The 12,781-nt window shown below is 52.8% G+C and overlaps 5 protein-coding genes across 5 annotated transcripts; 2 read left to right on the top strand and 3 right to left on the bottom strand.

Annotated features, from left to right (window-relative positions):
* Window positions 1–135: 135 nt before the first annotated feature.
* TRV_07822 (RING finger domain protein, putative) lies at window positions 136–1,979 on the top strand (the record flags this gene model as incomplete). The annotated part of the gene is made up of 3 exons (XM_003018080.1): window positions 136–405; window positions 537–1,504; window positions 1,568–1,979. The coding sequence occupies 3 exons, from the start codon at window positions 136–138 to the stop codon at window positions 1,977–1,979; spliced, it is 1,650 nt and encodes a 549-aa protein (XP_003018126.1).
* Window positions 1,980–2,382: 403 nt separating this feature from the next.
* Window positions 2,383–3,399, bottom strand: TRV_07821 (uncharacterized protein; the record flags this gene model as incomplete). Its single annotated transcript, XM_003018079.1, has 2 exons — window positions 2,383–2,647; window positions 2,711–3,399. The coding sequence occupies 2 exons, from the start codon at window positions 3,397–3,399 to the stop codon at window positions 2,383–2,385; spliced, it is 954 nt and encodes a 317-aa protein (XP_003018125.1).
* An 864-nt stretch (window positions 3,400–4,263) lies between these two features.
* On the top strand, window positions 4,264–6,551 carry TRV_07820 (uncharacterized protein; the record flags this gene model as incomplete). The annotated part of the gene is made up of 4 exons (XM_003018078.1): window positions 4,264–4,959; window positions 5,000–5,661; window positions 5,719–5,990; window positions 6,049–6,551. 4 exons carry the CDS (start codon window positions 4,264–4,266, stop codon window positions 6,549–6,551), a joined length of 2,133 nt encoding a protein of 710 aa, XP_003018124.1.
* A 229-nt stretch (window positions 6,552–6,780) lies between these two features.
* On the bottom strand, window positions 6,781–7,695 carry TRV_07819 (DUF833 domain protein; the record flags this gene model as incomplete). Its single annotated transcript, XM_003018077.1, has 1 exon — window positions 6,781–7,695. One exon carries the CDS (start codon window positions 7,693–7,695, stop codon window positions 6,781–6,783), a length of 915 nt encoding a protein of 304 aa, XP_003018123.1.
* Window positions 7,696–8,452: 757 nt separating this feature from the next.
* Window positions 8,453–10,661, bottom strand: TRV_07818 (MFS siderochrome iron transporter MirB; the record flags this gene model as incomplete). The annotated part of the gene is made up of 7 exons (XM_003018076.1): window positions 8,453–8,850; window positions 8,909–9,359; window positions 9,427–9,846; window positions 9,901–10,005; window positions 10,055–10,119; window positions 10,181–10,340; window positions 10,407–10,661. The coding sequence occupies 7 exons, from the start codon at window positions 10,659–10,661 to the stop codon at window positions 8,453–8,455; spliced, it is 1,854 nt and encodes a 617-aa protein (XP_003018122.1).
* Between the last annotated feature and the right edge of the window lie 2,120 nt (window positions 10,662–12,781).

Raw genomic sequence — 12,781 nt, 5'->3', positions numbered from 1 at the left:
CGGGTCGCCCGCGAGACATCCGGGTTTCATCTTGCGTCGCCGTCGATCGTCTCATCTCCAACCTCACTTCTTCAACCTCAACTTCTTCAACCTCCGACATCTTCAACTCCCACCTCTCACTCTCATGTCCCCAGCATGGCCTCCCTCTGGCGGCTCATCGCCCTCGGGCTCAGCCTAGCACTCGCCGCCGCCCAGACGATCACGCCGCTCGACACCCGCGGCCAGCTGCAGGTCGGCAGCCCGCTGTACTCGCTCGACCTCGACCCAGAGCCCTACGACGACCGCGTGAAGCTGCACCTCTACCCGTCGACGTCGAACCTCTACGCCCCCGATGAAGCTCTCAAGGTGATCTCCTTCTTTTTCTTCTTCGTCTTCTTCTGCTGCCGTCGTGGTGCCGTGGTGGTGGTGTTGTGGCGGCGGCGGCGGCGGCGTTGGTGTCGTGTGCCGTCTGCATAGTAGTGCTGTATATACTGACTGCAGCGCAGGACCTTCGCATCGTGGGCCGGCTGGTCATCGTGAGCCACAGGAACGTCCAGCGGCTCAAGGAGACGGACATTGCGTATCTCTCCTGCGACCCGGACGACTACCCGGGCAACATCGACCCAAACGACACCCTGGTTGCCCTGCTCGCCGCCTCCCGCCGTCCCGCCGCCATCCTGCTGTACACCACCCACGCCGTGCGCTGCGACTACGAGGCCGACCACGACGAGGACCCGGCCACCACCTACAAGACCATCTTCTCGCTGCGTGATCCGGAGCTCGCCAACGCCCTGCTCACCTCGACCGAGCGCCATAATGCGACCATCTCGACCGCCGGGCCCGTCACGGCCGCCCAGTCGCTGCAGGAAGACCCCCAGCCCTCGCGGCCGCACCAGGGAGACCCGCGCAACAACGGAGTCGAGACCACCCGCAACACCGCCATGATCATCCTCTACACCGTCACCGGCATCATCACCCTCCTGTTTCTAGCAGTCATCTTGACCGGTGCCATCCGGGCACACCGCCATCCGGATCGCTACGGGCCTCGCAATCTGCCCGGGAGAGCCAGGCAGAGTCGAGCAAAGGGGATTGCCAGGGCCATGTTGGATACGTTGCCCATTGTCAAGTTCGGCGAGGACAGTGAGCAGCGCTCAAAGCAGCATGACGTCGAGCTCGGTGACGACGCCCATCCCCATACCCGGCCGGAGTCTCGGCAACAGAATCCAGAACAGACAGAGGCTGTTGCGAATACAGATGTTGGTGCACCTGCGCCAGCACTGTCTACAGCGGATGTCCCGGTAGAGCAGCAGCAGCAGCAACAGCAGCAGCAGCCTCGTTCTGCGTCTCCGTCTGGCTCAGCTGCAGGCTCAGCAACTTCCGAGCGAGAACCGTCTACTACCTGTCCCATCTGCACGGATGAGTTCGTTCGTGGCCAGGACGTCCGTCTCCTGCCATGCAACCACTCCTTCCACCCAGAGTGCGTCGATCCATGGCTCGTCGACGTCTCCGGCACCTGTCCTCTCTGGTACGTCTACCTTACTACATTTTACTTGTGTATGTCTATATGTATATACTAACAGCCTGATAGCCGAATCAATCTCAACCCGGACGCACAGGAACAGCAACAGCAACAGCATCATGATACCATCACCGGCATCGAAGGAGACCCTGCCATCGATGCCAGGGAAAGAGAAAGGATCAGAAATGCCCGTGCCTCGACGGGAGGTACTTCCACCGAAGCCGGAGGCCACGAGGCCACGCTCCAGCATGCTCGTAATCTACGGTCCAGACACGCAAATGCAGAAGAACGACGACGCAACCGGCTCTCTGCCCGTTTTGTCGAGCGGTTCCGTATACGCACCAGGCCGCACGGGGAGGCCGACGCTCCCCCTGTCCCTGTCCCCAACACCACCACTGCCACTGCCACTGCCAACGCAGGTACAGGTACTACCACAACTGCTAACCCGAGTACGGAGCCGAGTACCAACCCAAGTACTTGATCTACCTACCCATCTACATATCCATTCTCCTTCTTGTTGATTATTTGGTGTTTTATTTTCAATGTTACGGCGCATGGTGTTCGGTGTCACCAAAAAAAGCTCTCCTTACTTGGGATTTCTTTGCATGGACGGATCTTACTTTCTTTATTTCCTACCTGTCTACGGCTATCTTTTCTTGCATTTATTTATTTGGGATTTTAGCTGGCTGGATACATGGATGACCCACTTGTACATATACCTACATCTATCCACGGCTGTACATACTGCTCACAGCTTGAGCAAAGCACATTGCCATCTACACAGGAAAAAAAATACCAGCGATCTGTAGATGAGTTTTGTCTATCCTATTATACACGCATGCATGCTACCAGTTATAATACACTACACTACACTACACTACCACCTATGTCTTCTTCCAGGGGTACATGACCTCGTCGTCCTTGCGTATCCAGATCTTCGACTTCTTCTTGCTCACCATGTGCTCGACAAACACGTCCTTTGCATAGTTTGCCTTGAACTTGCGGATCCAGCGGGGATCCCACAGCTCGCTCGCAACCCCCAGGTCCTTGCAGCATCTCATCATCGCGTTGGACTTGCACCCTTCCGTGGCAGTAGGTATGCCGTCTGGACTGAAGTAGTCTTGCTCACCGCGGGATACAGATACAAGCCTGCAGTTTGTCAGCATGTATCATTCATCACCAGTAGATATAGTGGAAGGATGTCAGACTTACCGTCCATGGGCGACAAGAGCATATTCTCTTGTTACCGTCTTGCCTGTAACTATGCTCTCACTGCGCGGTACAAGACCCCACCCGCCTGGCCCAAACGCCTTGTTGAGTATACGCCTGTACTTGATTTCAGGCAAATACACTATCCCATCAGGCTTGATCTCGACATCGTCTGGATCAACAGGTGCAAGCAGGACTGCAGCAGCTTCCTTTGAGAACGGCTCCGCGCTTAGCCCGTGATATGAGCGAGTCCAGTCGACATGGCCATTGGGCACGTTTGCGGGCTCCAGCACGAGATCTGGAGGGGCATCTGCAAGGCCTGTCTTGGTGATGTTCTGTATCGGGTGGGAGGTCGGTGCTGTCGTGAATGCTGGTGGTGAGGATGTGTCTGAAGATGAAGCTGGAGTTGCGGGTGTCGAGGAGGCGGGTTTAGGAGCTGAGCTTGATGAAGCTGGTGAAGAAGAGGACGGGGAAGACGACGGGGTCTTGTTGTAGCTGTTGTATGTCCTCCTGGGGTAATTGCTGGAGGTGCTTCGTGTGTATGTTGTTGTTGGCTTTGAAGCTGCTGTTGACGCCGGCTTGGAGGAAGACGATATCAGCCGCGAGGCCGGCGAGCTCACCGCGAGGCTCGAGTATGTCGATGGACGGGACACGCTGGCCCAGCTCACCCTGCGCATCGCCCGTGAAGCCATCCTTCTTCCTTATTTTCTTATATCTTCGTTAATGGCCCCTTTGGCTGGCGTTCAGGTTGGCGTTTTGAGGCCGAAGAAGAGAAAAAGCTGGAGATCCCGTGATCGATTGGTTGATATTGATAATAATAATACAGGCAAGTAAGAAGACAGGAAAAGAGAGAGATAGAATACAGCCCAGAGAGCAGAGAGAAGAGAGAAGAGAGAATGTAGCCGGTACAAGAGGAGGAGACAGGTCTAAGCATCGCGAGTCTCCGTTCGCTGGTCATTGCCGTGGCGCTTCCAGCACTCCCGGAAGGCCTGCATCTGTAGAACAAAACCGCCGTCAGCATCACCGTCGACCAGAAACACCGTAAGGACAGACATCGCAGCCTCAGATCCAGCGTGCCGGCAGGAGAAGAACCCTCCGCTGGCCGCAGCTGCGTTGCTCGGTGGCCTTCCGGACTGCAAAGAAGCAATATAAAAACATTCCCCTCCGCAAGAGACACTGAAGAAAAAGAAGAGACACACCTCCTTGCTGCACGCCCGCCAGTCCCTCTTTGCGTAGTAACAGTCGTTCATCTTCAGCTGCTCGTCTGGACTCTGTCAGTGCTACTGCTGCCAATATCTATCGCGGTCCACAGGGCGTTTCTACCTGCGCAGCCGGTGCTGAAGATTCGCTTGTCCCTGTGCGGGTCAGCCAGAAGAAACACCGAAAGCAAAACAGCGAAGAACCCGCAGACGCAGAGGATAGAGAGAGGATAAATACCAGTCATCAGGCTCGTCGTCGTCGACTTGGACCGTCTGCGGCCGCTTCTCCGTCCCGGACATCGTGGTGGCCCTGTCTGTCGTGCGCTGCAGCTGCTCCGGCTGAAGGAGAAGAAGAAGATGGAGACGAAGAACTCCTCCAAGAGACTCAACGTCCTGGTATATTCCGGTGCGCAAACCTACCCTGACTGGCGAGAAAACATTCTGACGGCGCCTCCAGGCAATGGCACGACCGTGGACTCCGTGCGGCAGTGTCTGTACACCTTGCGCCGCATCCTGTCGCCCAACTACGCCGTCATCCCCGTCACCGGCGAGATGGTCGTCGGCGAGCCCTGGACCGCCTCCTGCGCCCTCTTCGTGATGCCCGGCGGCGCTGACCTGCCGTACTGCAGGACCCTGAACGGCGAAGGGAACCGGCGCATCAAGCAGTTCGTCCAGCGCGGCGGCAGCTATCTCGGCCTCTGCGCGGGCGGCTACTACGGCAGCGCGCGGTGCGAGTTCGAGGTCGGCAACAAGAAGCTCGAGGTCGTCGGAGACAGAGAGCTGGCCTTCTTCCCGGGCATAGCAAGAGGATGTGCCTTTGCCGGCTTCGTCTATCACTCCGAAGAAGGGGCCAGGGCGGCGGAGCTGCAGGTCTCGCGGTCTGCGCTGCCCGTGGGGAGCGTCCCGGATACCTTCAAGTGCTACTACAACGGCGGCGGCGTCTTCGTCGATGCGCCCAAGTACGCCGACCGGGGCGTAGAAGTGCTCGCCAGCTACACGGAGAAGCTACATGTTGACCCAGGCGAGGGCCAGGCGGCCGTTGTCTACTGTCCGGTGGGAGACGGCGCGGCCATCTTGACCGGGCCTCATCCAGAGTGAGCTATACCTCTTACCATTCCGATACGGTGATATATTTTTAGCTAACGAGGGTAGATTCTCTGCTGCAAACTTGGACCGAGATGAGGCTTCGGCCCCTGACTATTCCTCTGTCGTGGATCTGCTGGCCAGAGACGACAAGTTCCGGACAGACTTCCTCAAGGCATGTCTGGCCAAACTCGGTCTCCAGATCAACCAGGATACAGCTACGGTACCGTCCCTCTCTCAGATCCATCTCTCTGCCCTCGAGCCAGGCGCTGCTCTGCAGGTTCTCTCCTCCCTGGAAGATGTCGTCACCACAGAGGATGGCGAGGACTACATCAAGGATGATAATGATACCTTCATCCTCGAGAAGCCGTCCTCCATGAAGATGACCAAGGTTGCAGAGGCACTGCCAGAAAGCTCAAGCACTCCGACGACCACGACTGAGGCTGCTGCTACTGACGTTGAGGACAGAATAGTCGATTATAACGCCGTTGTCAAGCGGCTGGTGGTTAACGACGAGCTGCCAGATACCAAGACGACCCCTTACTTTAACCACCATGCATTTTACTCGAATTTGAGGGAGTATAGACACCAGTCGAAAGAGGACTCCCGGGCCTTTGGCTCGCATATGCTATATGGTGAAGTTGTTACCAGTACCAATACCATTTTAGAAAAGTGAGCAGATCAACCGGACCCCCAGCACAGCTTCATGATGTGACTAACAGGATGAAGAAACTCCCGTCTACTACGAAGACTACCCAACGGCACCACGGCCACAGCCACCGTCCAGGTTGCCGGTCGAGGCCGTGGTTCAAACGTCTGGGTCTCTCCGCCAGGCCAGCTCATGTTCTCCGTCTGCGTTCACCACCCAGTCGACAAGCTCATGTCTGCGCCCGTAGTCTTCATCCAGTATCTCGTCGCCATGGCCATCGTCCAGGGCGTCAAGACCTACGATAAGGGTTACGACACCTTGCCAATAAAATTAAAATGGCCAAACGATATATGTATGTCATTAAACAGTCAATGCTTTTTAGTATATACCCTGCTAACCAGCATTTACAGACGCCCTGGATCCATCCGATCCAACCTGCAAAACATACACCAAAATAGGCGGCATCCTAGTCAACGCCCACTATTCATCAAGCGAATACATCGCCGTGGTAGGCGCAGGCCTCAACGCTCTAAACCCAGCCCCCACAACATCCCTAAACGCCCTCCTACAAACCTTCAAAACGACATCAAACCCAGAACCTCCGTCTCTGGAAAAACTCCTAGCCCGTATCCTTACCACCTTTGAAGAGTTGTATGCCCGCTTCCTCCGCACTGGCTTCGACAAGGAGTTTGAAGACATGTATTACTCCAACTGGCTTCATATGGACCAGATCGTTACGTTAGAGGCCGAGGGCGGAGTGCGTGCAAAGATCAAGGGTATCACCAGGGATTATGGACTTCTGATTGCTGAGGAGCTGGGATGGGAGGATCGGCCGACGGGGAAGGTCTGGCAGTTGCAAAGTGATAGTAACAGCTTTGATTTCTTCAAAGGGCTGTTGAAAAGGAAGATGTAATGCTTGGGTAGCATTAGGAGAAAAAATCATTTGATAGAAACTCCGTAGATATATATATCCCGAATATCGCTCAAAACGCCTAGAGCCATGCAGGTTCATTCATATACAGTTATACCAATAAAAGCCAATCCAGTCTATAAATGGGCCTTTGCCTGTGTCTCTGACTCTTCAGTTCTAGATAGAAATCAGCATTAAAACAGCCCGGACACAGTCAAAAGGCGAAGTAACCCTACCGTTCAACCACAAACTCAAACTCTCTGTCTCCCTCCCCAACCGGAATCTTCCTCGTGTCATCCCCATAAAGCGTGCGCTCAAAAAACTTCACCCGCCCAGACTCCTCAACCAAAATAACAGTCTGCTTCTGCGTCCCGTACATCCCCTTCAGGTACAACGTATGTGCCTCCGCACCGTGCGATACAACAACATCCACTCCCTCATCCGGATCTCCAACAGCAGGTATGAAGATACTCTCACTTAAAAACGGTATATATTCCTCCAACGTGGCACGATCATGTAATCTTGGCAGCGTATCCGTGCTCAACACGCCCAGTAACCGCTCAATAAGCTCCGATTCACTCTCCTGCTTTGAATAGCTCTTCTGCAACGCTTCCTTCACCAGCCTCTCACCCTCAAGAATTTTCGGCCACGACCGATCCCCAAATGCCGTATTGCTTAGCCCAACCGTCTGGTTCCGCCCCGTAGCTACCCAGGGTATTTCATCGCCTGCCGAAGCACGGTTGGATACTATACCCAACGGCCCCATTACATCGCCACATGCAAGACTGAACCCGCCAGCTGCCTGTCCCTCACCCCCAGCAACAAGCTCCTCGATGTACTGCTGGGCCGTCATGGGGCTGTCTGGAGGCAGCACAAGGAAGCCGTTGATGATGGATCCTCTGCTCCGGAGACCAACGACGGTCTCGGGGGTATTTTCTCTGTAGTTTGTAAGAACGGCCAGACGGCCTTGTTTGGTCACTCCCATCCATGTCCCGTGGACTTCTCTGGCGAGGTCCCGCGAGCCTAAGACATGGGAGTTTGGTTCTGCCCACCAGTCCGCAGCTGATGTTGGCCGTCGGAGGTATTCCTGGGCACATGTTAGTAGGGACTCATTGATATGAGTTGGGTGGGTATGGGGAATGTACATCTCTGTTGTTGATGAGGATCAGACGATAGCCCGGATGAGCGGTCGAGATCAGAGCTATGCACATGGTATACTATAGCACTGGGGTTTTTATCTCCGCCCGGTAAGAATAGGGATATATAGTCGCTGCTGTAGGGAGCCGGTCGGTGTTGATGTTGTTAACTAGCTATGAGGTTTGTCTGCAGATGCGAAACTTCGACGCTTTAAATAGTTGGCGCAGGCGAGGCTTCGGACCCACTTTTCGCTTTTAAGGTTGTCGGACCACTCTAAAACATCGTCACTTGTAACTTGCATATACAACACGGTACTTATAGTTTGGAGTGTTTATATTCTACCATGAAGATGGAAAGGGATATAGCCACGGGTGTGCGAGTTCATCCTGGTTCTTCGTAGAGCGGTATCTCGAGAACCCAACGAGGTACCTGGACAAGGTAAGATCGCTTGTTAGCCAACTAAATTACAGCTGATATACCCCAGGTAGCCTTATCTAGCGGTGTAGCGAAATTCCTATTCGTGAAATAACAGAAGACGTGGCATCTCGCTAGACTGACAACCAACCGTGTAACCAAGTAAGGGGAGTCATTGGTTAGAGGTAAGGGAAATTTAACGACGAGAGAGAAGATATATTAAACAAAGTGTATTAATTAAACAAACATGCGGTATCATCCAAACAAATAAGAATATCGCCTCTTTTTTTTTTTTTAAGTTTCCATCCATATATGATATGATAGCACAGGTCTAAACTGTAGATACTGGCCGTCTACACCTTAACAGCCGCAGCATCGGCACCTGAGTTCTCATCATCAGACGAATCCTTGTCCGCAAACGCAAGACTCTGCTCTTTTCCAAGCACAGGATCACGCAGCACGAGCGAGAAGGCAATCAGTAGCACCGAGAGACATATTCCGGCAATACACAGCAAGCGTTGGACATGCTTGTATGCTTCGACGGCGTGGTCTCGGTCAGGGGTGCCGATGGGGTTAGCGGTGGCAAAGGGGAATGGATCACTGTATATCTCCGCCGCAAGTGTCTGGTTGGATATACGCTGCATCAAAGCCTGGGGGAGAATCTGGTTCCATATCGAGCCCGAGATGGTGTTTCCTAGGGCTGAGCCGATGTTATACGAGGCCAGGAACAGACCAGTGATGAAGGCGACGTCTGTGACATGTTAATCAATGAACTGATATAGCTGATACCGATGGAGTGTATGACTTACGTTCGTGCTTGGTAGCGGCTTGGATGGATGTCTGGGCAGGGTACGGAAACATACCGCCGGCTAGGTGGATGTTAGCTGATGTATAGTGTATAATGGGTTGGGTACACTTACCGATTCCAAGCAATACTTGAGCGCCGATGACACCCGCATGGCTTGAATAGCCTGATCCACCACGGTAGTAAATCAAAAGGCCAAAAGCAACCAGGAACAGCACCGTTCCAGCAACAATGATAAGCTTGAGTCGTCGGAAGAAGTAAACGAAGACACCCATGGCGACACCCGTGATGACGGAAGTAAAGCTGTAAATGGAGGTGATGCGGGTAGCGCTTTTGATGGATTCGTTGAATGCAACCACCAGCACGGTATAAAGGAAGTCTCCCTGCATGTACCATGCGGTGTTGAGCATAATGGCGATTCCAAGTGCGCCCCATACACCACGGTCTTTAAGCAGCTATAAAACATACAAGTTAGCCAAGGGTAACTTCAGCTCAAAATTCGAGAAGATGGATTAGACGTACTCTGAAAGGAACCATGGGATGCAAGCAGGTAGACTCCCAGTAAAGCCAGACGGGGATAAGCAAGACGCCAATGACGAGCGGTGCGATGACCTTTGCGGTCTTCCATTGCGTCTCAACACCACCTGCGATGGTGAAGGGGACGAGAATCAAGGCGAACACGCCTAGTAGCAGGATGACTCCGACGATGTCAAGTTGCCAGAACATGGCGGTGACGATCTTCTTACCGCCGTAGATCTGGAAGGGGGTCTTGTAGCTGTCTAGGGCACCAGCTTTCTTTGCGCGGCGCTGGACTATGTACAGGATTGTGATGGCGGGTATGGCGCTGACGGGGTATATGATTGCCCACATGCCGATACCCCATTGCCATGTTGAGTGAGTGATGACGGCGTTGGTGATGTCTCCACTGACCCAGGTGTTGATCTAGAGGGGAGTTAATATGGGTCTTGGGAGTTGGGTAGAAAGGTGAAGACTTACGAGGAAAGGCGTTGCTGGGATGTAGGAGAAGAACAGACGGGTTTGAAGCGAGGTCACGTCTGCAATGAGGACTTCGACCAGGAGTAAGATCGATGTATAGCCGATCTATACGGCGTTAGTAGATGTATTATGGGGGAAGCAAGCTATAACTCACTTGGTACAGCACTGCACCGGCACAGAACGCCTTGACGCCGTCCGAAGTAGCCTCCACAATGGTTCCTGCAGTAGCACGTTAGTATGTCATCCTGTAGTTAGTATGTAATACCGATGTCCAACGTACCAATAACGTAGAAGACAATGGTGAACAAGATGACTTCTGCTCTGCCAAAGACATCCGCCATTTTGGCGGCGGTGGGCTGAGCAGCAGCCGCAATGACGGCACGCAGGACATTGACGGTGGCCAGCAGACTGTGCGAACTATACGACGCAGTCGCATATGTCTGTACTCATGAACTATTTAGCATGACCGAGAAGTGCTGGATAGACATCGACGACGTGAAACTGACCTGGAATGTAAACCGCAGCGTGCCATCAAGACCATAAGCATAAGCAAGCAGGAAGATGCCGATGAAGAGAATAATGCGGTCCACCAGCGTCATATGCGAGGAAATGACCTCGACACGCAGCACGCCGGGACTCTTCTTGCCCAGTATCACCGGCTGTCCATCAGCAGCGGGCACATGACCGTTACTCTGCTGCGTCTTGTAATCCGGCGGGGCATCAGCAGGCGCGGCGATCTTCTCTTCGACTTCTACGGCCATGTCTTCAACTCAGCCCCCAGCTCACGCGACTCAATTGAAAACATACAAGCACAGGAAGTAAAAAATGGCAGACGTCGAAAAACCAGGGTCGTTCTCAACGGCGAGAGGGGAGAGGGAGAAACTGGGTCTTTTAAATAATAACCGCAGCAGCTCCATAACTAACTACCCGGAGGGCCTTTGCGCCCACTGCAAGGGTCCTCATCTAATCAATCAGTGAAATCAGCCAGCTTTAGCTCGAGCAGTTCCGCCGTCTTCCACGAGTTCCAGCCAATAACACAGCCGCGAGGGGCGAAATAGGCTTTGCAACAAGGAAAATTTTTCTCGCGCATGTTCGTTATCAGATTGATAATCTCTTGTCTTGTCTAATCTGATCGCGCCTAGGTTTGAAGCCATGCCTGTTTCGGCAAGAAGGTGGGGTCAGCACAAGAAGCGAAGCGAGATTGATACATCTTCTTTACGGACGACGGAGCTTTTCTCTGCGTTGTTCTGTGATAAGAGAACGTGGTGATGAGAGAACGTCGTGAGAGGAGGGAAGAAGACAGGTAGGTAGGTAGGTAGGTAGTATCTGGCTGTGGCGGTGGGATGGATGGACATGAAAACTGGGCGTTAGGTTGACTGTCTTGCTGGTTTTGCTCGTTGTACAAGAAAAGGAGAGATCATGTCATGGATGTAACTACTCGGCCGGGGAAACAGAGCCGGGCAAAGCCGGAGCAACAAGCAGCCTCTTTTTGACCTGACCCGTGAGAACGGGAGGCATCCACTTGTTGGACTCGCTTGGGTAACTCTACAGTGCTACTTCATTCGCTGGGGGTGCACGGCCGGGGGATGACAGGTTCGTTTCCGCATGGCGTGGCATATCGTGGCACGGCATGGCATGATGATAAGCAACGACTGATGGTGTCTCGGAGGATGAGTCTCCAGGGAGATGGACAGTGACTTGACCAGGGAAATTCAACAGGAGACGAAAGGGAGAGAGAGTGAGTTGGTTGACTGGAGGAGTTAAGTATATAGAGTAAGCTGAGAGGGGGTCTTCCTAGCTCGACCGGACATCGACATGAGGCAGCATTTGTGGAAGCACTTAAGTACTCCGTGACATGCGGCTGGTTACACGGAGCATGCAGGAGGCAGCAGGGAAGAGACGAAACGGCCTGTCAAGACAATCTTGAACTGCGGGAAGGCTCCGTCCGTTTGTGATGAGTAATGGTCACCTGATAATTATTGTACAAGATACAGCCCCCGTGACTAGGCTGACCTTACTAAGCAACGAGATACCTAACTCGGTAAAGTCGAGGGGATAAATACGCTTACTCATGGTGGTACCTACTATAACCAAACTTACCTTATTCATCCAATAAAACAGAGGTATCTCTGTATGCATCTTACCGGCACGCCCATTCTTCCATCTCCGCAAAAACGCCTGGCCGTCTTACCTAAGCACCCCAATCTCAATATCCCCACCTGACCAAACCCCAAAAAAAGAAGCAAAAGAAGCAAAAAAAAAAGAAAAAGAAAAAGTGGCTTCGAAGTTCTCCATCTGCAACCAACAAAATACTCCATCGACATCCCGAAAGACAAATAGAAAAGCAAAACAGGGGGTTGTTTGTATGTAAGTATGTTTGTTGCAAACCTTTGCTTTTTTTTCTTTTCCCGCTAACTTTTTGTTCTCTTGTTATTTTTCTCGGTCGCCTTAAGTTGTCCGCCAATAAGAGCCAAAAATAGCTTAATCTGCTTCGGAGTCATGCACGGCCTGCATCCCTGTTGGTGGGAAAGTGGAAATTAAAAAAAATCCGTGGAATGGTACTCCGTAAGTTATTTAAGTATACCGCTTAAATTAGTCGAGTTTCGATGCGAGAGGCACGAGGAGCCCGAAAAAAAATAAAACTTCTGGCTATCTTGAGATTGCAGGAGCTAGGCTAGGCTAGGCTTGGATGGATACCTGGGCCTTTTATTTTTCTTCTGGAGACGGGGAGAGACGGGGCTAGGCTGGACGAGAAGATGTCACCACCCAGCGGTTATTGGTTGTTGTTGGGCGTGAGTTGCGGCAATAGATGGGGAAGATAAGAGAAGAAAAGGTGGTAGAAAGCGACAAAAAGTGGATAACAGATAAAGAGTAAATAACT

This window comes from Trichophyton verrucosum, assembly GCF_000151505.1.
Source record: "Trichophyton verrucosum HKI 0517 chromosome Unknown contig01170_1.f1.exp, whole genome shotgun sequence".
In the NCBI taxonomy this organism is placed as follows: Eukaryota; Fungi; Ascomycota; class Eurotiomycetes; order Onygenales; family Arthrodermataceae; genus Trichophyton; species Trichophyton verrucosum.
The sequence above is the reverse complement of the archived record's forward strand: the minus strand, read 5'-3'. Positions and strand labels throughout refer to the sequence as shown.